This window comes from Pelophylax lessonae, assembly GCF_965119305.1.
Source record: "Pelophylax lessonae genome assembly, chromosome: 4".
Lineage (NCBI taxonomy): Eukaryota > Metazoa > Chordata > Amphibia > Anura > Ranidae > Pelophylax > Pelophylax lessonae.
The window spans coordinates 494887734-494914281 of NC_138771.1; the positions used below are offsets into that span (position 1 = coordinate 494887734).

General features: G+C 42.8%; 1 protein-coding gene across 4 annotated transcripts in view; it reads left to right on the plus strand.

Annotated features, from left to right (window-relative positions):
* Window positions 1-25325, plus strand: part of ADA2 (adenosine deaminase 2) — a 69566-nt gene extending 44241 nt beyond the window's left edge. For all 4 annotated transcript variants that reach the window (XM_082255740.1, XM_082255739.1, XM_082255742.1 and 1 more), the window contains 7 exons: window positions 2291-2501; window positions 3410-3537; window positions 7382-7472; window positions 11895-12003; window positions 15575-15732; window positions 19545-19747; window positions 24625-25325. In XM_082255740.1, coding sequence (XP_082111866.1) covers window positions 2291-2501; window positions 3410-3537; window positions 7382-7472; window positions 11895-12003; window positions 15575-15732; window positions 19545-19747; window positions 24625-24736 — 1012 coding nt within the window. In that variant the 3' untranslated portion in view covers window positions 24737-25325. The remainder of the gene's footprint in view (window positions 1-2290; window positions 2502-3409; window positions 3538-7381; window positions 7473-11894; window positions 12004-15574; window positions 15733-19544; window positions 19748-24624) is intronic.
* Window positions 25326-26548: the final 1223 nt, after the last annotated feature.

Below are 26548 nucleotides of genomic sequence, written 5' to 3' on the forward strand. Positions count from 1 at the left end.
GACTGACCTCTCAGTCCACCTCTCCCAGGACTCTCCAGGGGAATAGCCTCATTCAGGGAACTCCTGGCCTGGCCTGGCCTAAAAGGCCTTTTGCAATCTAACCTAGCCTTCACCTTCATAAGGGTTAGAAAATCTACAGGCAGATCTCCTCTGTGCAGGACTACTCCTCCCTGTCCTCCTGCCCTGTAAAGGGCCACTGCGTGCTGGTACATCTAAGCTGGTATTGCAGTGCTTGGCTTCTATGCCCCAAGTGCAATAAGGCTCCTCCAACCTGTCTTTTATGTGGGTGCTGACCCACCCATGAGATCACTGCAGGAGGGTTCAAACTAAAAGAGGCCTAGCACCTGATAACACTGTCTGCTGTAACCAGACACTATTTTGGCACAAAGCCACCTAGTGGCAGACTAACTAGATGCACCTGCCTACACACTGTGGGAGTGCTCTCGACACCATGGGCGTCCGCAGAACTTTTTTTCAGGGGGGGCATCATTTTAAGGTCACCCATTCTCCACCCCTTTTCAACAATGTCATGAAGGGGAGGGGCTTAGTCATTATACTTATTTTGAGTATTTATTTTTAAAGGGCAAACAGCAGCATTTATTTTTAAAGCTGTTGTTAACCTTAAAAAAAAAAAACTGATCCTGTTTCCTTAAAGCATGTTATACAGCTTATGCTTGTGCTGTGTAATTTGGCCCCTTCTATCACCTAAAATACCTGGCTGATCCTGCCTGGGTATGTCCTCTCCTCTGTAAACTAAACACGGTATACCCTGGCTGCTGAGCCCTGGCACTGTGGTCAGTTTACGTGTCTCCATCATCCGCAGATCTCCTGTCCTCCTCTGTCCCCCCCCCCCCTCCCTGCCTGTCTGCTCCTGTGTCAGTGCCCGCCCCCTCACCTCCCCTCCTGCTGCTGTAGTTTCATTTAAAGTTTCATATTCTGTCTACAGTCTGTTTAATAATCCTGTGTGCCCAAGTCTGTGTTTTATAAAAAGTTTTCAGAGCACCAATCGTCGGTCACGTGACTCTCTCCTCCTCTCCCCCTCCCGACTGACGTCAGCAAGGAATACTCGGCCCCGCCCGCGGCAGGTAGCTGTCAGACGGGGAAAGGAGAGAGCCGACTGGTCACATGAGAGGCTCTCGGCGCTATAAAAATTGGTAAAGAACGGGCTTATTTTTTTAAAACACAGACACAGGGGCACACAGGATTATGAAACAGACCAGACAGGATGGTATAAAGTGGCTCAACAGTGGCTTAACAGTTGAGATTCCGGGGGAGGGGAATCTCCGCCCCTATCTGCTACCACATACTGTATACTGTATGCGTTACATGGGTGGTAACAGGTTAACGTTCATCAGCGTGCCAGTGCGTTGTGCTAAGAGAATGTTACATGACATGAAGTATTGCAGTTTTGTGTATTCCTAGCTTTAAACCTGTACTGTGACTGACAGCTCTACAAGTCAGGAACCAATCAGCGTGCATTCTGATCATGTGATCACCAAGTCAGCTATGACAGGGTGCATAAGATTTGTTAGTAAACAATTTTTGCAGCCTGCAGCTGTCAGTATATTTCTGTCTATGTGCATTTATTATGTACAGAGAAACAAATACATTTTAAAAAATGTGTTGTAAAAGAAAAATTATTAAATTAATAAATTATGATTTTTTTTGTTTTTTTACAATTTTGTTCATTTGTCAGTTCATAATAATAAATCTGAGAAGGGTTTTTATTAAAACATTGTACCAAATAAAATACTTTTGCATCAAGATCTATTTTTGTGGGCAAGTTATTGTCAAGTTAACTGACACATACTGGCACTGCAAAACTAATGTTGACCATAGATAATTGATTTTTTTTTTTTTAATCAGCTTAGTGAGCTGATCGAAAAAAAAAAAAAAATTCCCCCATCTACACAAACGAAGTTGACAGAGGAATCATTCTCGCTGTGACATTGTAATCTGATAGCAGGGAGTCTCCTCTGTCAGAATACACTAATCAGCGGCTGCAGCCACTGCTTTATCTGCAGAATTTAAATGCATCTCCTGGCCATCTTTAGATGCATAGATGACCTTTCATCGTAGGATGTTTAAAGTCTCATTCTCGCAAAATTTTCATGAATTTTGTGTTGCGGTTTCCAGCACAGGCAGAATGTATGGGCATGAGGGAAACTATTGCTATAAACAGAACCTGTTTTTTTTTGTAACTACTTTGTAGGTTCATTCAGCTGTTTCGAACATACAACATGACCAAAAATTCTCATATTAAAGCACCTACCTGTCATGTGTATTTCAGCCTGATCAGGAACCTGACTCTGCTAACAGACACTCCGGAACTAGATTACCCCACCCAAGATGTGATCTGGCGCAGGTTCGAGGGTGCTTTCATTGCTGCAGGTGGCCTCATTTCCTATGCTCCAGTCTTCAAAGCTTATATCTACGAGAGTCTGCGAGAGCTCTACGAGGACAGCATCCAGTATCTTGAACTGCGAGCCATGCTACTACCGGTGAGAGTTAGGGATGAGCAACAGTTTCCATTCCTCTGAAATTTTGGTGAAAAGTCAGATATTGTCAAAATGCACTGGACTCAATGCCGAACACAAAAGTGAAGGTAGAAATTGTATTGTATCCATTGCACTCCTCACAGGCTCACCCACAGGGTGTTTTAGTGAATTGGTACATGGCCACAATAAGTAATCTTAGGAAAATAAGGATCTGCACCAGAACTCCTTGGTATAGTGATAATCTTTTCCTTTATTCACATAATGCAACAGGCATCACAGGCCAATGTTTTAGGATGTCACAGGATACCCTTTTTCAAGGCAAAGTGATCTCCCTGGCTTGAAAAAGGGATTCTGCAAGTTCCTGAAACAACGGCCCATGATACCTGTTGCTTTATGCGAATAAAGAAATAGATTATCACTATTCCAAGTTGTGCTGGCGCAGATACTTATTTTCCAAAAATGAAGGTGCTTCTTGGTGGATTTTGAGGCTGCCATAAGCTTTTAATAGCTCCTAAGCATTACAGTAACTCCTTTTACGGTGCCAAATTAACATCCCCATTTTTAGTCTAATTATTTTAGCTTTTTTTCCACAGAAGGAAAAAAAACAGACAGTGAAATAAGTAAAATTAAAAAATTACAGCAACAGTAAAAAATAATAAATAGATACGCCAAAAAAAAACTCACAAATACAAAATACACAAAATTAAATACTCTAAATTCTGCTATATGCACCCCCACCTCCCAAAACACAACCTTTTTTAAAAATAGCTAGAATATTTTCAGGCAAATTTCACGAGGCAGTTGAATGAAGCAGCAACTTCACATAATTAACTTTGCTGAGATCACTCTGCTCATTATTGACCATGAACCTGTATCCCTGATAATATGTATTGTAATATTTCTTCCCGCAGGTATATGAGCTGGACGGTACAATTCATGACAGCTTCTGGCTAGTGGACACCTACAGGAATGTGGCCAGGCAGTTCATTAATACTCACCAGGACTTCATTGGGCTAAAGATCATTTATACAATTCACAGGTAATACTGTGATATTTTTCTCATATAGGTGTAAAAGGGGTTCCCACCATCCCTGCTCTACTGAAAAATTATCTTTTTTTCTGGTTCTGGACATGCTACAGAGCTGAAACTTCACAGGTACACTTTTTAGACCCCCTAGACACTAAATCACACAAAAAAAGTTCTTAAAAATTGTCATTTTTGATAGAGAGCCAATTATTGGAAAAAAAAAAAAAACTTAACAAAAAAAAAATTTCTTTGGATTTATTGTCTGGGGGGTCTAAAAAGTGTACCTGTGAAGTTTCAGCTCTGCAGCATGTCCAGAACCAGGAAAAAAAGATCATATAGGTGTAAAAGGGGTTCCCACCATCCCTGCTCTACTGAAAAATTATCTTTTTTTCTGGTTCTGGACATGCTACAGAGCTGAAACTTCACAGGTACACTTTTTAGACCCCCCCTAGACACTAAATCACACAAAAAAAGTTCTTAAAAATTGTCATTTTTGATAGAGAGCCAATTATTGAAAAAAAAAAAAAACTTAACAAAAAAAAAAATTTCTTTGGATTTATTGTCTGGGGGGTCTAAAAGGTGTACCTGTGAAGTTTCAGCTCTGTAGCATGTCCAGAACCAGAAAAAAAAAATAGAATAGGGGTTAGGGCTAGGGTTAGGGTTAGGGCTAGGGTTAGGGTCAGGGCTAAGGTTAGGGTTATTTTTAGTGCTTAGGGTTAGAGTTAGAGGGGTAGGGGTAGGGCTACTAACTCTAACCCTAAGTATCTCACCATAACCCTAACCCTAGCCCCTAACACTAAACCTAACCCTAACCCTCTAACCATAACCCTAACCCTCTAACCTTAACCCTAACCCTCTAAGCCTAGCCATAAAAATAACCCTAACCCTAAACCTAACCCTAACCCTAGCCCTAACCCTAACCCTAGCCCTAACCCTAATTCGTATTTTTTTTCTGGTTCCGGACATGCTACAGAGCTGAAACTTCACAGGTACACTTTTTAGACCCCCCAGATGCTAAATCCAAAGACATTTTTTATTTTTATTTTTTTTTAATTTTTCCAATAATTGGCTCTCTATCAAAAAATTACAATTTTTAAGAACTTTTTTTTGTGTGATCCCTCTCCGGCATGCCACAGTCCAGGTGTTTGTCCCCTTGAAACAACTTTTCCATTACTATTGTGGCCAGAAAGAGTCCCTGTGGGTTTTAAAATTCGCCTGCCTATTAAAGTCTATGGCGGTTCGCAATGTTCGCCGGTTCGCGAACATTCGCCGATGTTCGCGTTCGCCGTTCGCGAACAGCGAATTTTATGTTCGCGACATCACTAGTTGTGGGTGTCATTGAGGAAGGAGAAAGACACAAGTGCCTACTAAGTGCAGCATGCAGGAAATTTTAATGAAATACAGATAAAATCTTACAAAGGTAAGTAATTTTCAGGTATATAGCACTGTGGTAGGTAGTCCTCAGCATCACTGTCATGGGGATCCCCAATGGCAATAAGCGTGCTGTTCCTGTGGTTAGGGGCTGCTTTGGTGGCTCCTGCTGCTCCCCAACTCCGCGAAACGCAGAGTCTCATCCTCGGGCAGACCGTGATGCCACTTCCTGGATGTGATGCCTAGACATTTCCGCTCATCTCCGCTGACGAAGTCCCTCCCCTTGGGACGTAAGGGTAGGAGGAGTCATGATGTCACCCGCTGTCTCACGGAGGATCCTGCAAACAGGAGTTGTATTACTGACTAACTCTTCATTACAGGCTGTTTTATCCTAGCACTGCTTATTCAAGTAAGAAGCGCTATTTGTATTTAATAAACTGTGGTTTTGAAGTACTTCACTATGCTCTGCCTTATATTTTTTGCTTGAGCCGTACCTTTGGTCTGCCATATCTAAGCCTGGACCTGAAGGATGGTCCTGGATGTATTCCTAGTAATTCCTTTACCTGGTGTGGAGAGACCTAAGCGTTTATGACCCACTATTAGCTCAGGGGTCAATTGGCAAGGTGAGAGGCCAGCTTATTTGGTGGTGGATTTGCACATTCGTTTCACATCAAGCTTTTAAGGGATCCAGCATATGATATAGAATAAGAGCACTTTTCTCTGCACGGGCCCCTCCTGCATGGATTTGCTTCATTAGCCTAATGGACTTTTATTGGACTTTTTGTTGGATTATTCTCTTATAGCGCTGCACTAATTTCATTGCAATATTACTGTTTTGGTTATATAGATTAACCTTAAGTGTTAGCTGCTGTTATTCAGTTTCTTTGGTGTTTGCGCCAGGGGCTTAACTACAGGGGTTGCAATTGCAACCGGGCCCTGTGTGGCTCCCCTGTACACCTGGATAGGAGGGGTGGCGGGGGCAGCATGTAGAGAAATCATTGTCCTCCTTTTTCCTCCTGTAGCTGCAGGAGGAAAATGGAGGAGATTGGTTCATCTGTTTGCTGCCCCCGCCACTCCTCCTATCCAGTTCACTTGTGTTCTGCTGTCTCTGGGCCCCTGTGTGCTCCCCTGGTCCCCCCCCCCCATTGTGCTCCTTCCCCTCTCCTGCCGGCTGCTGCAGGGGATGTGTCACAATAGAGAACCAGGAAGGGTCGGTAAATATGTAATTTACCAGCTCCTTCCTTTTCTGAATGGACAGAGTCATAGTCAGTGACTTTGTAAAAAAAAAAAATTAAATGATAAAAAATAATACAATTAAAATACCAAAAAATAAAAGCAACTGACTCCGGTGGGTGAACTTCCAGGATCACAAAGGCCACACTTGCAACCGGGCTCTGGCATTCCACCACCGTGGGGAGGCCCCAAGATGGCAGGAAGGATGCCCACTGCAGAACTTGTGAAAGGGTCCCGCTGTGGCACCGTAATAAGGGGCCCCACAACGAGAGAAAAGGGTCCCAGGATCATTGGGAAGAGCCCCAGGCTTGAAGGGAAGAGCCCCGGCCAGGGGTTCGGGGGCCCTTCCTGGTTTCTTGCACCGGGGCCCTGAAGGCTATAGTTATGCCTCTGGTTTGCGCTGATATATTTTTTCTCTGCTGAACTGCAAGACATGTCAGAGATATATAAATGTATAATAATAGTGTGTGACTGTAGTAGATTAGAGTGTATGCTCCTTTGTTGCAGAGACTGATGTGACTAGCTCAGTGTTCTCTATGCAGCACTATAGAATATATCAGATCTATATAGATGTATAATAATATAATTAATAGTGTGTGAGAGTTGGGGGAGATTAGAGTGCAAGTTTCTTTGATGCAGAGACTATTCTCTGTACAACACTGCAGAATACTCTATGTCAGAGCTATACATGTATAATATTATTTGTTTGTGACTACAGTGAGACAATTAGAGCAGCCTTTCTCAACCTTTTCAACACAGAGGAACCCTTGAAATAAATTCCTGGTCTCGGGGAACCCCTGCTAAAAACTGAAAATCTACAACTCATGACACATTCGTGCGACAGTCAGTGGGAAGAATGCTCCCTACTCTTGTCATCATTGGGAAGAATTACCCCTTACAGATAGCTAAAAGGAACAATGCCTTCATTGGAAACTTATCTGAAAGTCAGGAATTGCCCATTGCTCAAGGAACCCCTAACAACCTCAGGAGGAACCCTAGGGTTCCACGAAACCCTGGTTGAGAAACCCTGCACTGGAGTGAAACCTACTCTGATGCAGGCACTGGTATTATTATGTATAATAATACTGTGTGATTGCATGGATCATTAGAATGTAAGCTTTTCTGGGACGGAGACCAATCTAGTTTTATTTTGTGAAGTGTTGAGTAATACAGTATGTAGGTTTTCTAATAATATACCATGAGGTTGGATGTCTTTTGACCTTTCTTACTTTGCTTTCTTTTATTTCAACAGACACGAGGATATTTCTAAGGTGAAGGATGCCATTCACACTGCGATTCAGCTGATAACTGAGTTCCCTGACACCATTGCTGGCTTTGATTTGGTAAGCTATTTTTTGTGAAGCACACTGTGTGGGTTAAGGACTAAACTTTGTTGTTAGAATGGAGTAGTGAGAGGTTAGAACCACTGTCAGGTTTGTATTGCTCTCTATGTCTCCGGTGGGGGGATTTTCGCCCCACTTTTTTGTGCGCACCAAGACCAAGATTGACAAGAAATTTCCCCCAGGGCATAAAAACTTAACAGAAGTTTTGGAAGTCCATTGGGAGTTACCATTACCCTTCTTTTCCTGTATGCATGTGCTCCTGTTTTGAGTGCCTGCAAACTACCTATATCTATGCAGATATATTTATTAGAAAAAGATCCAGAGTAACACACAAATGCATTTCAATGTTTAAAAATATCTCTTTCATCGAGGCTTAGAGTACTAATTGGGATGAAAAAAAATGTATTTGCTGCTGCAGTCTGCTTTAGAAGGAGAATTATTTGTCAAAGCCACCAAACACCTTTAAGTCTGACATTTTGTATTCCAATCATCACTTTGAGCACTGAAGAAGGGGGTATTTTGCAATGTCCATCATGTATTTGGTTGTGTAGTCCTGCTCCCAGGGGAGTGGCTTAATGCAGGTATACCCTCTTCACTTTGGTTGCCCTGAGCATGCTCCAACCCAACTGACACTATTGGTTCTGTCATGTTTAATGAGTAAGACCACAGGAGATTGCAATAAAAGATCAAATTTACTGCTTTTTCATAGTTAGAGAATGCACAAACAAAATCAGTAATAAGGTAAGAACTTCAACAGCAATATGGATCCTGAGTCCCCAATCGGTAACTTGAGTAGGGTTCAGCACTCGGGATCTGGAATACAAGCCACACATATATAATGTATATACATACATATATATGCTAGAGAATTGTATTCTGCAATAATATGAACACACTGAGTTTTAGTAAATAGAGAGTGACCACAAATTAAGATTAACCGTATTTAGAGAATAACTGTAAAATAAACAGTATAATAATGCTAACCAGATATCAGAGTTTACTCTGTATACTAACAGGGGCCCCCTTTACACTAGATTGCAAGAGTCTCCTGGAGAGTGAGGCCTCACTAGTCTTCACCGGCAAGAAATACTCAGTCAATCCAAGGAAAGTAATTGTAATCCAAATAAAGGTGATTGATAACTGTAATACCCAAGGTAGTTAGTAATTGTAATCCACAAAGATTAATAATCTTGATGCTTTCAGATAGGCAGACAACCTAGTATTGCAAAAGGGCTTAAAGCCTTGTGCACCCACTACGCACTATGTATAACTGCAGTGTCCGGTGGAGATTTTAGAACTCAGTATGGCCTCTTACTTAAATAGTTCAGCAGTCCTGCCCTGGCTCAGTCTAGGTATGTGATAAATGCAGATGTAGATGCTGGATGTCTCTCACCCAATACTGGGAGCTCTGCTCTGCGCTGCGACCAGGCCCCGCTCTGCTCAGCGACTCTCTCGGCCTGTCAGGTTTCCTTCCGCTCGGTCACACTACCGAGATCCTTCTGCACACACGCTCATCTCAGCTCCGGTGTTCACTACTAGGCCTCCGGCCTACTCCTCTGCGATCCACAGCAGCTCTTCCCCTTCTTCACAGCACGCTGTCTCTCAAAGAAAGAGAGCAAAACTTGATCCCGTCCCCCTTTATAAAGACACTCCCAGCAGTCTCCGCGAGTCACATTGCTCCCTGGGAGAGGAGTCCTTTTGCATAGCAGTCCATGGTCCTGGCTCCTCCCGGAACTACATCTCCCATAATTCCAAAGTCACTGTCTTTGCAGAACTTTAATAACAAACAACAGTCTGAACAATACTAGCCGTGCGACCAGGCTTCATCTGTTACCCTGGCTTTTAATAATAAAATAAGCATATTTTGGACTCCAGGAACCCTTGGTGTGATTGTCTTGTTATTTCCTGCTCCTAGATCCTGCTTAGATTAGGAAAACACTTTATCAGCACTATTTTAATGGTGTCCACTATCTTAGCTATTAGCTTTGGAGCTGATCAGTTGAATAGACCTTGGCAGCCCACACTGACTTGTTGGGTTTTTTTTTTTTTCACATGAGGAGCAAACTAGTTTTAACATTAGGGAATCTTGCTGCTCTACCTTGGTTTTATTATAAACATGTGCAAAAGGATGTAGATATTAGTGATGTAAACCTTTAAAACTACTTTATTTAATAAAGGGAATTTATTTTGAAAAACTGAGTGTGATCATTGTGTAAATACAGACTTTGAAGTTCTAGGTTGATGTTTCGGGCCCTTCTTTCCCTGTCATCACAGAGAGGAATGAGGGCATCTCAATTACCTGTTGAGATTATTATTATACAGGATTTATATAGCGCCAACAGTTTGCGCAGCACTTTACAACATAAGGGCAGACAGTACAGGTACAACACAATTCAATACAGGAGGAATAAGAGGGCGAGTCAATTGATACAAAAGGTAATAGCTTTGTGGGGGAGGAGGTGATGGAGGTAATTAAAGTACAGTTGTTCGATGGGGGCAGGATAGGCTTCTCTGAAGAGATGCCTCCTGAAGGTGAGAATGGGAGGAGGCAACAAGGGAGCTAGAGTGCAGAAGGTCTTGGGAGGAACTAAGAGGACGATTAGGTTGGTATTTTGAGACTGGGTTAGTGATGTAGCTGGGAGCAAAGTTGTGGATGGCTTTGTAAGTTGTTGATAGCATTTTGAAATTAAAGGAGTCGTAAAGTCAGAAGGTTTTTTTCTTAATGATTTCTATACATTAAGATTAAAAGCCTTCTGTGTGTGGCAGCACCCCCTAATACTTACTTGAGCCCCATCTCTGTCCAGCGATGTCCACGAGTTCCTCAGCTGTCCATCCTGATTGGCTGATACACAGTTGGCTCCCATGGCTGTCAAAGTCAGTTAGCCAATCAGGACAGAGAGGGGCGGGGCTGAACCTTAGCTCTGTGTCTGCAGCTTGGCTCGGGTGCCCCCATAGCAAGCTGCTTGCTGTGGGGGCACTCGACAGGAGGGAGGAGCCAAAGCAGCAAAGAGGGACCCAAGAAGAGGAGGATCCAGGCTGCCCTGTGCAAAACCAGTGCACAGAGGAGGTATGTATGACATGTTTGGTATTTAAAAAAAAAACAAGACTTTACAATCACTTTCGTTGGGTGAGCGGGAACCAATGGAGGGATTGGCACAAAAGAGTAGCAGACACAGCAGTTGGTAAGGTGGACGAGCCTGGCAGCAGCAATCATAACAGACTGAAGGGGGGATAGCCTATGTAAAGGTAAGCCAAGGAGGAGGGAGTGGCAGTAGTCAAGGCGGGAGATAACCAGGGAGTAAATTAGGAGCTTAGTAGTGTCGTTGGTTAGAAAGGTGCATATTAGAGAGGTTGCGGAGGTTGAGGCGGCAAGATTTGGACAGTGATTGGATGTGGGGCCGAAAGGATAGTTCAGAGTCCAGGATTACACCTAGAAGCTTGGCATGCGGGGATGCGCTGATAGTTGTGCCATCGACCTTGACAGAGAGATCAGAGGAAGGGGCAAGTGGGGGAGGAAACATACGAGCTTGGTTTTGCATAGATTAAGTTTGAAGAAGTGGTGTGACATCCAGGCTGATATGTCTGTTAGTAAATTACTGATACGTGAGGAGACTGAAGGAGTGAGCTGAGGGGTAGAGAGAGGAGTTTTGGCGTCGTCGGCGTAGAGATGGTATTGGAAGCCATAAGATGCTATCAGTTGACCCAGGGAGGAGGTGTAGATGGAGAATAGGAGAGGTCCAAAAGCAGAACCTTGGGGGACCCTTACAGAGAAAGGAAAAGGAGAGGAGGAGGAGATAGAATTGTAAGTACCGCTAAAGATGTGGTTGGATAAGTAGGAGGAGAACCAGCAAAGAGTACAATCATGGAGATGTACACTACATAGTGAAAAATCTGTGAACCCCTGACCATCACACCGATATATGCTTGTGGTACATCCCATTCCAAAACCAAATGCATTAATATGGAGGTGCTCCTCTTTGTGGCAGTAACAGCCTCTACTCTTCTGGGAAATCTCTTTGCAAGATCTTGTAGTGTGTCTGTAAGAATGTGCATCCATTTATCCAAAGAAAAAACTGTGAGGTCAGGCAGTGATAATGGACAAGAAGACCTGGTTCACATTCATAATTCCAGTTCACCCCAAAAGTTTTTAGTAGGGTTGAGGTCAGGGCTCTGTGCAGGCTACTCGAGTTCCTCCACACCAAACTGGTCAAATAATGCCTAGAAGAAGCTGGCTTTGTGCACAGGGGCACATTAATGCCTGATCAGAAAAGAGGCTTTGGTTGGAGTTGCACACCTGACTCAATTTGGAGTATGGTCCACATATTTTGGCCATAAAGTGTACCTGCAGTGCATTGTGGGTGTTTGAATACTCTTTGTACTGTCCATGTGTATTGCTATCAATAATCATTCTGCTTATTGCAGGTTGGCCAAGAAGATGCAGGCCATTCACTCTACCAACTTAGAGATGCCCTCAACATCCCCAGCCAGACAGGTTTTACCCTGCCTTACTTTTTCCATGCTGGAGAGACAAGTAAGCAAGTGAGGGCGGGGAAGTATAATGTAATGTTCTCTTGTAGTCAAAAAATGGATTATGGCACCCCTGACTTTCCCCACACATATTTTTTAAAATATTATCGGGAGCAAGGAGAGTCCTCAGCTCTATGTGAGTGCTGATTAGAGTGACTCAGAGCTTATGTAGCTCTTTCTTTTCTCACTCCTGTCAAATGAAAAGAGAAGTGGGGAAAGCAAAGGGTAGATGAGTATATGCAGCTCGATCAGGGGACATTCAATTGCTGGGACAGAAAGTGATTGTAAATCTCTACAGTGGGGACACAGACTGATAATTTTTTTTTCAGATAATGGGGAGGGATAAAACCTCTATCCGGTTATTATCAAATCCATGGCATTTTATCCCAGTGACTACTGCTTCTAGTCCATTTCTGTTTTCACAGGGACAGAAACGGAGGTGAAATCTCCCCAACAGGATTATGGACAGCAGTGAAAGCCTGACAGAAATTTTTACTCTTTAAAAGTCAATCCAAAAAAATTTGGGCTCAAGTTCAGCTTTAACATTATGCCTAGACCGTATCGCTTCTCGGCCTTTTGGCTAAGATCAAGTGTAGTATCTGTTCTTATCAGTGTTGGAATGGAGCCTGAAGGTTAGTATCGGTGGTGGCCGAAGTATACCGGGGCGCTCTGGGCGTAACTGGAGGACCGGAGTAGGCCAAACCAGAGAAAGCCGGACGGTTCCAATGCCTTCCTGATTTGAATGGGTCCGCCCCTGTCAGTTTGAAGGGAGTGGGAAAGCCGGGCGACCACGGTTAGTACTGCTCCTGGATGTAATTGGTGGGAGTGCGGATGGTGAGGGGAAGGGCCTTCCCTCTTGGGTGAATTTGGCTAGAAGGGGGCCATTTTCTATACCCTCGAGGTCGGGCTCTCCCCGAGCTGTCTGCATTCCTGGCCTCCTGACAGGAAGGGCTACACTGGGTCTGGCCAGGGGCTGAGACCGAAAAAGCCCGTGGTGTACGTGCCCCTGGGGTGGCAGCCCAGGGGTGCCTCAATCTCACTGGTGAGGGGCAGCTCACCTGAGTTTTTGTGGCACCTTGGTCACTGCACCATCACACTTTTTCAAGCACCTGCCTCTTGGGGTGGGCCTTTTGGCCAACACCAGAGGAATTTTTTTATTCCTGGCCGGGGGGCCTGCCGAGGTCTTGCACTTAGGCACTACCCAGCACTTCTCCACTTCCCTTTTCCCCACTCTGTTTTTTCTTTGTTTGTGTGTTCACGTATGTCCCTTTTTGGTTGTTTTGTCACTTGCACGACTTGGATGGCGTAGGTCCTCGGGCCTGCCCTGTAAGTCTTGGGAGGGGGTGGATATGGCCTTTTGGCTTAGTTCGCCCTCTCCCATGGGGTCTCCCTTCGGGGGAGCCCTACCTAGTACTCGGGGTGGGCTGTTTCGGAAGTCCCCCTGAAGAATGGGGTCTGCCCGGCTTCGGCTGGGTGGACCTAAGTGAGTACCTCAGTCCCTGTCAGGAGCTTCGCGCCCCGGGGGATCAGGGTCAGGGCCCTTCCTCTTCGGAGGAGGGCCATGTGTGTACGCCTTGTGCACTTTTTGTGTGTTCACGTTTGCGTGTGTGCACTTTTTTATGCACCGGGTGTAAGTCTTTTGAGTGTGTTTCACACACCACGGGCTTAAAAAAATTATGCCTAGACCGTAGTGTATGTGCCCCTGGGGTGGCAGCCCAGGGGTGCCTTAATTCTCACTGGTGAGGGGCAGCTCGCCTTGAGTTTTTCGGCACCATGGTCACTGCACCTACGCACACTTTTTTAAGCACCTGCCTCTTGGGCAAGGCCTTTTGGCTTCGACCAGAGGAATTTTTATTCCGGCCGGAAGGCCTGCCCTTGTATTTTCACAAGGGCACTAATTCACCTCTCCACTTCCCCTCCCCCACCTTTTTGTTTGTGTGTGTTTTTTCTTTGTAGTTTGTCACTTTCTATCACCTTTTTTTCACTTGCACGACTTGTAGGGTGTGGGTCCTCGGGCCCTGCCTTGAGTCTTGGGAGGGGGTGGATATGGCCTTTTGGCTTAGTCCGCCCTCTCTCATGGGGTCTCCCTTCGGGGGAGCCCTACTTTGTACTCGGTGGGGGCTGTTTCGGCAGTCCCCCTGAAGAACGGGGTCAGTCTGGTTTCGGCCAGACAGACCATGAGTACCTTAAATCCCTGTCAGGAGTCTTGCGCCCCGGGGGATCGAGGTTCGGGTCCTACCTCTTCGGAGGGAAGACCATTTGTGTTCGCACACCCTGTGCACTTTTTGTGTTCCTCACGTTTGTGTGTGTGCACTTTTTTATGCACCGGGTGAAGTCTTTTGAGTGTGTTTAACACGCTACGGAAAAAAAAAAATAAAAAATTATGCCTGAACTCTAGTCAGTTATAAGAGACACACATTAATGCAGTTCTGTATTATTTAACACACCAATAAATATATTTTTAATGTAAGTACATGAATTTGACCTGGTGTCAGTCTCTTGCAATCTCTTTACAGCAGGGCTGTGGTGTAAAAGGAAGAAGCAGCAGAAGAACCCAAAAGGTTTATGTGCTGACAAGAAGTATGCTGATAGCAGGAAAAAGCAGACTGGCAGACAGATGAGCTCATCCTTGTACTTCTCTTTTCCCTGTCAAGTCTTATGCCTCGTACACACGTGTTGATAGTTGGCCGTGAATTTTCGGCCAACGTCCGATCGGCCGATTTTCGGCTTGTTAGTATGATGCTTTCGACAACCGACTCCGACTTCTCGGCCGAATAAAATCTGGTGTGCAGGCTATAAAATTTTTGTTGGCCGACAACACAATGGCCGATTTTTCATCAGTCAGTACAGATTTCGGCAGACAAAAATCTGATGAGCAAGACTGGGCATGCTCAGAGAAGAAAAAACACACGGAAAGTAAACCAGCACATGACATCACTTCTGAAGTTGATTTTTGTTGGCCGAGAAAATTTGTGTGCAGTTTAGAGCACATTTCAACCAACACAACAACACTGGACAAAAGTCGGCTGATCGGTCGGCCGATAATCGTTGCGTGTGTACGAGGCATTAGGCAGGGAGCAGGCTTAAAGGCAGTGGGTTAAATGTTGCTGGCTATCAGACTGAGCACATCTAGTGGCAGTAAAAAACGGTGTGGGAAATCTCTGGATTGCAGCTAAACATGGTTTTTAAAGCTGAGAGCTATTTTTGTTATTGTATCTTTTAATGGGTTATTCATTATTATTGTGTTATTTTTGGCTGAAGTTCTTGACTTGACATATAAATTCATAAATCCTAAACCTGATGTTTGTCCAAATTCTGACCCTAATCTTGACAAGACCCCTATATTCAACCACTAACCCAAAAGGTAACTCCCTTTAAATTTAGATTCTTGTCAAAATTATTGGGCCATCTTGCACAACAAAGCTCTCTGCCCCTGACATAAAAAGAAGCAATGCTGAAACAAATTTATTCTACTAGCAAAGCATGCATGTACATCGATTTTATCATGTGTGTGTGTTTCAGAAATACATTCTACTGTATATCTGGTTTCCAGTCATTACTCTCACTTTTTGCAGGCTGGCTAGGCATGGATGTGGACCAGAACGTCCTGGATGCCCTGCTACTTAACACATCGAGAATCGGGCATGGGTATGCCCTCCTAAAACATCCAGTGGCCCGAGAGATGTCAGTAAAGATGAATGTCCCCCTTGAAATCTGTCCCATCTCCAACCAGGTAGCTGATTTTAAGGATAAAAGTGCTGTTGTTGAATATCTTGGTGCTGTTTCCCATCCTGGTGGCTGGAGGTGACATTAACATTATATATTACTGTATATTGCCTAAAGTTTGTGGATACCTGAGCTTTATGAGCATGTTGGAGATCCCATTCCAAAACCATGGCTGTTAATATACAGTTGTCCCTTACAACAAATGAAAAATATGCTGCTACCCCAACCGCCACCATTACATAAGAATCAAGATCGGCTTCAGACTGCGAGTCTTCACCAAAAGGCCATGCCCCTTTGACGCATTTCACCCCCGTACACCGGGGCCTAATTGTAGGGTGGTGAGCCTAGAGCTTGCTGGGGTAACCTTATGCATCATCAGCCTTTATACAACAAAGTAATGAAACCAATTAGTGCTACACTAATTAATCTGCGCTAAGGACCAAAGGTGTCAACAAAAAGGGAACCTCTAACAGTTCCTTTCCCAATGGTGTAGGTGTATATGTATTGTAATAACAATCCATTAAGGTGCGTATATGTACACTAAATAGTAAATATAGATGTGTAAACTATTAAATATTGTAAATAAAGATGTAAGAGTGCATGGATATGTGGGCAACGCATCAGAAGGAGCGTGAATCACGCCCAATAAATGGGTATACAGTGAAGTGTAGACCGCACTCACATGAATGATTAATACCAAGCTCATAGATGTGCATATAGTGATTGTACCACAATAAAAGATAATCAGTGATCACAATAAATATTATCAAGTGCAAACGTGCTGGAACAATTATTAATCCTAGGAGATTGAACTAAAATAAATATGTGCAATATATGGGCATCAATAAATATATGAGTCTCTATTTAATACGGACACAGTCCCAATCCATACGGTGTTCCTTGTATGGGGTCAACCGTGCTCACACAGATCTTGTACAGCCTCCACCAGATAACAAGAATTTCACCCAAACTTGTGAGATTGCTGGCAGCTTACAAGATTGACTTGACCCCTGAATCAGGCAGTCAAATCAAGCCAAAGGAGATAGAGGGTGATCTTCTTATGGCTGTTCCTCGGGTACCAGAATAATTGAAGCTCAGCAATCAAGCAAACAATTTGGGTGCAGGAGAGACAATAAAAGGATCCTCATAGTGTTGTAAAATTTAGATTCCAACTGGCATATGGCGATCTCACGTTCCGACGCGTTTCCTCAGCACACACCTAACGTCGACTCCTGATGACGTCAGTTGCATGCTGACAAAATGCGTCGGGACATGAGATCACCATACGCCACTTCCGGCATCTCGAGCGCAGGTGGAACGTGGAAGCGGCGTCCCTTGTTTGCTGAATACCGCTACCGTTACGGATTACCGGTCTGATGTGGTCTGCACGATTGTAAAGTTACTATTATGCTAAATAAAGTTGGAATCTAAATTTTACTACACTATGAGGATCCTTTTATTGTCTCTCCTGCACCCAACGTGTTTGCTTGATCGTTGAGCTTCAATCATTCTGGTACCCGAGGAACAGCCATAAGAAGATCACCCTCTATCTCCTTTGGCTTGATTTGACTGCCTGATTCTGGGGTCAAGTCAATCTGGTAATCTGCCAGCAATCTCACAAGTTTGGGTGAAATTCTTGTTATCTGGTGGAGGCTGTACAAGATCTGTGTGAGCATGGGTGACCCCATACAAGAAACACCATATGGATTGGGACTGTGTCCGTATTAAATAGAGACTAATATATTTATTGATGCCCATATATTGCACATATTTATTTTAGTTCAATCCCTTAGGATTATTAATTGTTCCAGCACGTTTGCACTTTATCATATTTATTGTGATCACTGATTATCTTTTATTGTGGTATAATCACTATATGCACGTCTATGAGCTCAGTATTAATCATTCATGTGAGCGCGGTCTACATTTATACAACAAAGGCAAGACAGGTGAGGAATATTGTGTGTAACCAAACTCAGTGTTGAAGAAACAAACTGAGTGAAAAGGACATATTGGAATGCAATGAAAATAAAAGAAAGTCAAAATGAAAAAAGAAATGAAAATGAAAAGTAAAAAAAAAAAACATAGTACTGTAATGAGAATTATAACAGTAATGAGAAAATGATTCCCTTTACTATATTTTCTTTTTGATTTTCATTTCTTTTTTCATCTTGATTTTCATTTATTTTGATTTTCATTGCATTCCAATTTTTCCTTCAGTCTTTTCACTCAATTTGTTTCTTCACTACTGTGTTTGATTATATAATATTCCTCACCTGTCTTGTCTTTGTTGTATAGCGACTGATGATGCATAAAACTTCCCAACTGGCTCCAGGCTCTCCACCCTATGATTAAGCCCTGGTGGGCGGGGCGAAGCACATCAGGGGGCGTGCCCTTTGGAAAAGTTGCGGGCTGAAATCAATCTTGATTTTTATGTAATGGTGACTGGTGGCGTCTTTTTCATTTGTTGTATACATCATTCTGGGTAGGCATTTTGACAGCCTGCACGCCTTCACCTGTGGATCGTGGGAGTGTAATTCCCGGCTTTGAGCGGCGTTCTAAGTCCAGTTTAAGGTCACATAGAGTTGCTCCTTCTTGCAGCTTTAAAAGCCTCTACTTTGGGAATTTGTGGGGTAAGTACTGACGTTGGATGAGAAGACCTGGCTTACTATCAGCATTACAATTCATCTCAAAGGCATGGCTGCTGATGTGGCAGTACTGTCAGCCCTCCTGTACTGGGCCCAGGCCCCATCAGTTCAAAAGGTGGGCCAGGACACCTGCTGAGCAGGAGGGCCAGCTGTACTGCCTTATTGCCAACTCTTGTGCCTCCCCCTGCAGCACTACCAGTTTCTCCTACTTTTTCTCCCTCCTGCTCTGCTGCAGAGAAATTGGTATCTGCTCCCCACTCCCTGCGTGCCCCCCTCCCCTGCAGCACTGCTGGCTTCCCTCCTCCTTTGCCGACAGCTGCTGCAGACACATGGGGGGTGTTTCAGGATGGAGACCAGGGGGCCAATAAATATGTCCTATTTACCGTCCCCTTCCTTTCCTGAATGAACAAAGTGAGCAATCATTACTGATTACTCCTGTGTCTATTCCTCACCGAAGCAAACTGTGTTTACTATGCTTCAGTTTGTGAATGAACAGGAAGCCTCAGAGCGCTTCCCATTCATTCACTGTCCAGTGCAGCTGGGGCTGCAGAGAAAGGAACTTATGAATCTCTGTCCTCAGTCCCTACCTCTGACATAAAAGCAAAACGTCAGGGGTCTTTTTAGACCCTGGCTATTTTACTGAAGCCCCCCCCCCCCCAACAGGGCAGTTAAAAAATGAAAAAAAAAATGTAAAGAAATTTAAGTTCTAAAAAATAATTTGAAAAAAAAAATTAAGGATTCGTTCACATATGCTTTGCTCTCTGAAGAACAGCCAGCATTTGGATCACTCTTCACCTGCATCGGTCTTGTTTGAGGGGGTATAAATTTCGCCATGGCTTTGTGTTCGTGAACTTTTAAGGAAATATAATTTGATATTTTCAGAAGGGGGCCCTCTCAGGTAGGCTGTACGAGGCCCCCGTGATTTCGAACAGCAGCCCTGCTCAAAGGTGTTCAGTAAGTTTGAGGTCTGGGCTCTGTGCAGGCTACTTAAGTTCCTCCACACCAAACTGGTCAAAACTTGTCTTTATGGGCCTGGCACTGTGCACAGAGGTACAATCCTGCTGGAACAAAACGTGATAATTTGGAGGAGTGTCCACATGCCTTTAGTCATATAATAGCGTACATCTTTCCCCTCATCACTCTCCTTTATCTGATTTAATTTCACCTTCAGGTCCTTCTCTTGGTGTCTGACCTTCGCAACCACCCAGCAGCTGCTCTCCTGGCTGATGGCCACCCACTGATCATCAGCTCCGATGACCCATCTGTCTTTGGATCCCAAGGATTGTCATATGACTTCTATGAGGTGTTCATGGGGTTTGGGGGGATGGAGGCCGATCTGAAGACTCTTAAACAACTGGTACTGAACTCAATCAAGTAAGGAAAATTAACATTTAAACTGCCTATCTGTTTTTAAGTTATGTGAAAGAACATAAAATAATGAAGCTAATGGGGTCATTTTCAGCACAAGATCCATTCCAGAATAGTTGATACAAGCTTTCATACTGCACAGAAGACCCATTCGGCTTAAAACCACCAAAAAACACTTTAATTTTCCCTTACCCTATCGACTCCAATGCCTATTGCCAAAATGGGGAAATTTCACTCAAATCCCTCCATTTTTACGGCAATTTGGGGGAAATAATAACCCTCAGTTTCCCACATCCCTAGTAGATGGTCCTGTGACCTTTACCAATGTTTTCCTGCTACTAGGTATTAGACCCCTTCACCATACTCCTAAATGTAATGGAAAGTTATTTAAAAGGCACTGCAAGGTTTTAATCAGTGCTCCTTTGCTGGATAAATCGTTACTGCTTTACCAAATTGATATTGAGGAAAACACACAGCACTTTCCACAATGCATTTAAGGGTTTCAACAACCTACTGAGAGACCCCATGTAGCACATTTCGAGATGGAATAGGGGCTTGCTCACACCAATATTTCTAAAACCAGGAAGCTACATACTTACGATGCCCTCATGTTTTAGGACTCCCAGTATGCTCGAAGGATAAATTTTCGAAGTAAGTACCAACAATTGGCATTTGCCAATGCCTAGTCTTTATGTGTAGTTATAGGAAGGACAGTTTACATTTAAAAAGAGAAGTACGGTTTAGTTTTTATTTTTTGGAGAATTATATTTACCTAGGTGGATGCAGCATCGGTCCAATGCTGCATTTGATCCCCGACGCTTCTACACTGAGAACCGAGCGATCAAACACCGATCGCTCGGTTTTGACAGCTCTCTGCTCTGCTCCCTCCTCACTTATAGGAGCGCTGAGCTGTGGAGGGGCAGGGAGCAGCTGGCTCAGTCTCTCAACGGCTCGCTGAGAGCCTGAGCCGGGTGTCAGTCCAGGCACCTGGCGGATCCCGACTCCGTGGTCGTGATGATGCGGTGCCTGGAACGACATCTGTGACTTTAGTCTGCTATCTGCTGAAAACGGCTCACAGGAGTGCAGAACGATCTTTGGCTGTACATCTCCTTAAGTGCCGGTTCACATTTATGCGATCACAGACATCACATGTAATTCGGAGCGCACTGCTCCTAAAATCACATGCAATGTCTGTGCGATGCAAATTCAGCCATACAGTTTGTATGGCTAAATTCGCACCGCAATCGCAGTGAACTTGCACAGGACCCTTTTTTTGGTCCGCAGCAGAATCGGATCGCATGGTGGTTCACACTAGTGCGATCCGATTCAGTGCAAACTCTCAGATCGATGAAAAATATTGGCGTTAAGCACCAACAATCCCGCGCAGTGTAAAATTAAAATTTTATTAGGTGATAAGATTGTTTCAAATAACAGAAATAAATGAATGTATAAATGAAGGGAGCCCCAGCGTGAACGTAAAATGTGAAATATGACAAAATTATATAATGAAATATAATGGCTGCCCTCAACCTAATAGTAAATAAATTAGCAAAACCAATTGTGTAATATCTTGTGCTATGATTAAATATAAACAAACAGTATATATATTGAATGCAAAACCCAAATAGTTGGTATCAATTACTAGAATATATACTTTGTACATAAACATAAATAATATGCCATACACAATCAATAAAGTGCAAAATAAATCGTGACCAAGTGGCAAAAAAGTCCCAAACAAAAGAATAAATTACAACCACTGCAAACAGTCCAATAGAGATGGAAAGGCTGAAGAATCCTATATTGTGCTTCTTCCGATAGAAAGACACCTCCACCAAATAACAGGGTCACCCGGTGAGTCAGGCTGGTTACCAGATATGGTAGACCCCTAAATTATAGAGGGTCAATAAGGACCTTTCTCATAAGTATATGGCAGGATTAGTAGTTGGTTCCCACTATATACATCAGACTGGGTCTTATAACAGCCACCATGAAGTATAAACTAGGTATAGACTCCAATAAATCCTACATGGATGAAAAAAGAGAGCTCCATGGTGAAGTATATCGGTACAATGTGTATTTATTAATAGAATAAAACTTACAATAAGTCTTCTTGAATCAGAGCAGATAAAATCACAAAGTAGATGCCGAACGCCAGGTGAACGCGTTTCCGCGTTCCACCCGGAGCCGGAAATGACGTGGCTAGCGTGATGCGATCAGACGTCCCTGATTGTAAGTTTTATTCTATTAATAAATACACATTGTACCGATATACTTCACCATGGAGCTCTCTTTTTTCATCCATGTAGGATTTATTGGAGTCTATACCTGGTTTATACTTCATGGTGGCTGTTATAAGACCCAGTCACCATATCTGGTAAGCAGCCTGACTCACCGGGTGACCCTGTTATTTGGTGGAGGTGTCTTTCTATCGGAAGAAGCACAATATAGGATTCTTCAGCCTTTCCATCTCTATTGGACTGTTTGCAGTGGTTCTAATTTATTCCTTTTTTGGGACTTTTTTGCCACTTGGTCACAATTTATTTTGCACTTTATTGATTGTGTATGGCATATTATTTATGTTTATGTACAAAGTATATATTCTAGTAATTGATACCAACTATTTGGGTTTTGCATTCAATATATATACTGTTTGTTTATATTTAATCATAGCACAAGATATTACACAATTGGTTTTGCTAATTTATTTACTATTAGGTTGAGCGCAGCCATTATATTTCATTATATAATTTTGTCAAACTCTCAGATCTAAGCAGACTACTAAGCAGATTTATATTTGTAGCAGCAAGGATAGTGATCGTAAGGTCATGGAGGCTGGCCGTCATACCTTTTGAACTGCTCAAGGCAAAATTACCTAGGATAATGGTCAATGAACGCCTTTCAGCAATACGAAATGACAAAGTGAAGCTCTTTGAAAAGGTTTGGAGCCCGTGGATTGAGTATTTGAAGGGAGATCCCCGAGTTGGGCCAATATAGACCACATCCGAGGGCCTATTGTGAGCATGCAGATAACCTACTCTAATTGAATCTAACCTGAAGTAACTCAACCTATTCTATGCTATCACACCCTTAAACCCCATCTTTCCCTATTTTTGTTCCATCTGTTCTCTTTTTCCTTCCAATATAGTTTGTTTTTCCTTTTCATTGTCTACTTATATTTTAAATATGAAGAGTGTTCAGGATGACTCTATGGGGGAGGCCGGAAGACTGGCCACAAAATATACCAATATTTCTCCCCATCGAGGTCAACCCCTATATGTTACTCTCAGCAATACTGACAATGTTTTTATATCAGTGCCAAAAAAAAAAAAAACACGTTAATAGATATTTTTGATAAAGATAATACATATGTTAAAATATAAATGTAGGAACATAGTGGCATGATAACCACTATTGTCTGAACAACATTGTTTGTTTTTTCCTTCTTGAATATTCAAATAAAAACATTGGAAAAGAAAAGAGCTTCTAACCCTAAGCGTCGGTTCACACTATGGCGATCCGACTTAGGGGGCGACCTGTGAAGTGGCGTGCACCGCGACTTCGGCGAGATTTGCACGGACTTCATAAAATTAATGTCTATGCAAGTGGCTCCAGGTCGCCCCGAAGTAGTACAGGACCCTTTTTCTAAGTCGGAGCGACTTGTGTCGCTCCCATTAGAACCCTTCCTGTACCACACAATGGACCGCGATGGTGCACGACTTGTCAGGCTGACCAAGTCGCCTGACAAGTCGTACTAGTGTGAAACAGCACTTACACTCCCATCAAAAACGTAAGTTTTGCCTTGGTCCAGTTCAGACAAGGCTCTTACATACTTACTGTAAGTCTTATAGTATAAAGAATTTAAAGTATAACTATAGGCATTTTTATTTTAGTTAGAGTAAGGGAGGATTATAACTCCTTTTGGTTCATTTTTTTTTCCACCTCTACCCCATTGGGAGATTTTCCTTCACTTGCTGTCCCATAGCCAAAACAAAGTGAGATTAAGAGAATTCCTTGGGGACCCCCAGGCCACTGGAACTGATGTCCCCATTGGAAGATTTTCCCTCTATTACTTTTCTGGGGAGAACCCAAAAGTTGGGATTTTCTTTTACTTTCACTTTCAATAATAATGGCAAACAGGACAAAGAGAGAGGGTGAATTTCCCTATTGGGGGAACAGACAGCAATAAAAACTGGCAGGTTTTCTAATCCCTCTCCGCTCTATCCAAAGCTAAAGAAAACATTTTGCCTTTAGTTATACTTTAATGTGAGTTCATGATTTGTGCCCCATGATCTTAAAGTGTTACTAAACCCAGGACCCTTCATTCACTATATCTGCTCTCCCACCATACACAGAACATGGAAATGCAACTATACTAGTAAATATACACCGCTAAATACCTTTTCTTATCAGCAGTATATAGCAGTCTTGTGCCTTTTATCAGTTCCTGGTGAAGCTTGTAGGAGGAGTTTTCATACTGCACTGAGCTTTCTTATGAGGCTGCAGGACCCCTGACCCTCTGTCTGGACAGTGCTGATTGGCCCTGTGCTGATTGCATGCACTCTCCCCAGAAAAAAAAAAAAAACCCTCGAGCAATACACACCAAACTGAGCATGTGCAGCCTGACTCCAAAGGCTCTGTCTTATCCGGACATGTTCTGGAGTCAGTGGAAGAAGAGGAGGATCTGTGCATAAAGGATCAAAGAGCCTTTTTACACAATGCAGAGGATTACCAGTGAGTATAACAAGCATGCTTTACTGCATACATATACAGACTGATTTTACTATTTTGGGTTTAGTACCCATTGCCTGTAGCTGATCTTTCAGCAGAAAGAAGTTTGTAATCACACTAAAAGTTGGTTTTACTGTTTGTGTTGCGTACAGCTACAGTTCATTGTCTGCGGAAGGGAAGGATAAGCTCACGGAAATGTGGCAGAAGAACTGGGACAAGTTCATTGAAGATTTAGCCAATGAAACCTGGGGCAACAGCCAGTAGGACATGAAGGCTTACAATTGATTGGAGACCCATTTTGTTGACATCCCGTAAAGCTGCTGGAATACAGATTGCTTTCTTTTCTTCCCTAAAGGAAACAACTTCACACAACACCAGACCATAAAAGGGCTCACTAACAGGAGGGGAGTGAAGTGTGTGTTAATGGAGACAATTATGAGCGACGTTGGGACAGGAGAATTCTTGCAGAGGAGACAACACAGAGAAGGAAATGAAGGAGGGAGGGTAGGCTTAGTAAGTTTTTAATACTATTTTAGATTTCTTAATTATCACTCCAGAGCACTGCACAATGAGGTAAGGAGTGTCATAATTTTATTCAAAATCTGCTGTTTCATAGATGGGAATTAAGAGGGACACCCCACTAGAATGTAAAAACAACGAGTTCTTCAAGTCAGATGCATTGTCTTTTGCCTCCAAGGTGCCATCAAATATACAGACAACAGCATTAAAAAAATATACCTTTAAAATATTGTTTTTACATTTACCAATTTTTTGTTTTCTAAGTGCATTGAGTTGCTCCTGAAAAAAAATCTGTTATTTTTTAAGCAGATGAATATGAATTATCTCAAAAACAATCTAATTGTATCTCAAAAATAATTTAATTTGACAACCACTGCATCCATGCCCAATTAGCAAATAAATACCGTATATTTTAAAGCTACACATTTTATGATGTACAATAACTATAACAATGCTAAGTGGCAGCATATTAGCATATTAGAATATTTGCTTTGCAGGTAAATATTTAAATTATATAGTATTTAAATACATATTTAATACATTACAAAAATGTTCCTCAGAGCAACTGTGTGTTGCAGTATCTTCCCGCTTTCAGTTTTGCTCTGTCATGACTGAAACACTTAATGGAGGTGTCTGATAAGGAGCAACAAACACTCATTTACGTGTGTAAATTTTAATTTGAGCAGTTAAAGCGGAGTTCCGGGCACAAAAACGATATTTTTTTTTGTGCCCCTCCGCTAGTTCGAGATCACCTGAAAAGGAATTGGATAGTTATTTTTTTTTTTTTTTGTTTACTCACCTTTTAATTGAAGATCGTAAAGACTCACCTCAGAGTACTTCCTCCCTCGGAGCCGCGGCTCACCCCGTCACTTCCTGTCTCGCTATGATTCCTGGGAGCTGAACGTCATCGCTTCCAGGAATGAATGCGACGGCACCGGCCCCGCTCGTCACTTCCGGGCGACGCACCGGAAGTGACGAGAGGGGCCGGTGCAGGCGCATTCTGGGACAAGAAGACGCGGAAGAAGACACAGAAGAGGACCGCGCCGGCTTCAGCTGCCCACAAGAGAGATGGAAACGCTGTGGAAGAAATTTTATAAGTAAGTATTTCTTCTAAAAGGTAAGTGCGAACCGGGACAGATCAGAGGCTAGCCATTGTGGAATGTGCTAGCCCTGACTGTCCCGGGGGTATGTTTATTAAAAATGACTTCTGTGCCCGGAACTCTGCTTTAAGATCTGTAAAGTACAGCAAAGTAAAAAAAAAAAAATAAAGTGAAAAAGAACTCAAAGTTCCACCAGTTGGTTGAATTCAGTACTATAATATAATTATAGGCAAAATTTCCTCTTTACCTGACTAAAAAAGAAAAAGAAAACATAATATATATATATATATATATATATATATATATATATATATATATATATATATAATAAAATATAATAATAATATATAAATGTTTTAAATTATATATCCCTATCCTGACTATATCAAAGAAAGAAAATATGTACAAAACTACTGTACATCCCTATAAGTAGAGATAACATCCTGCCAATTATCTT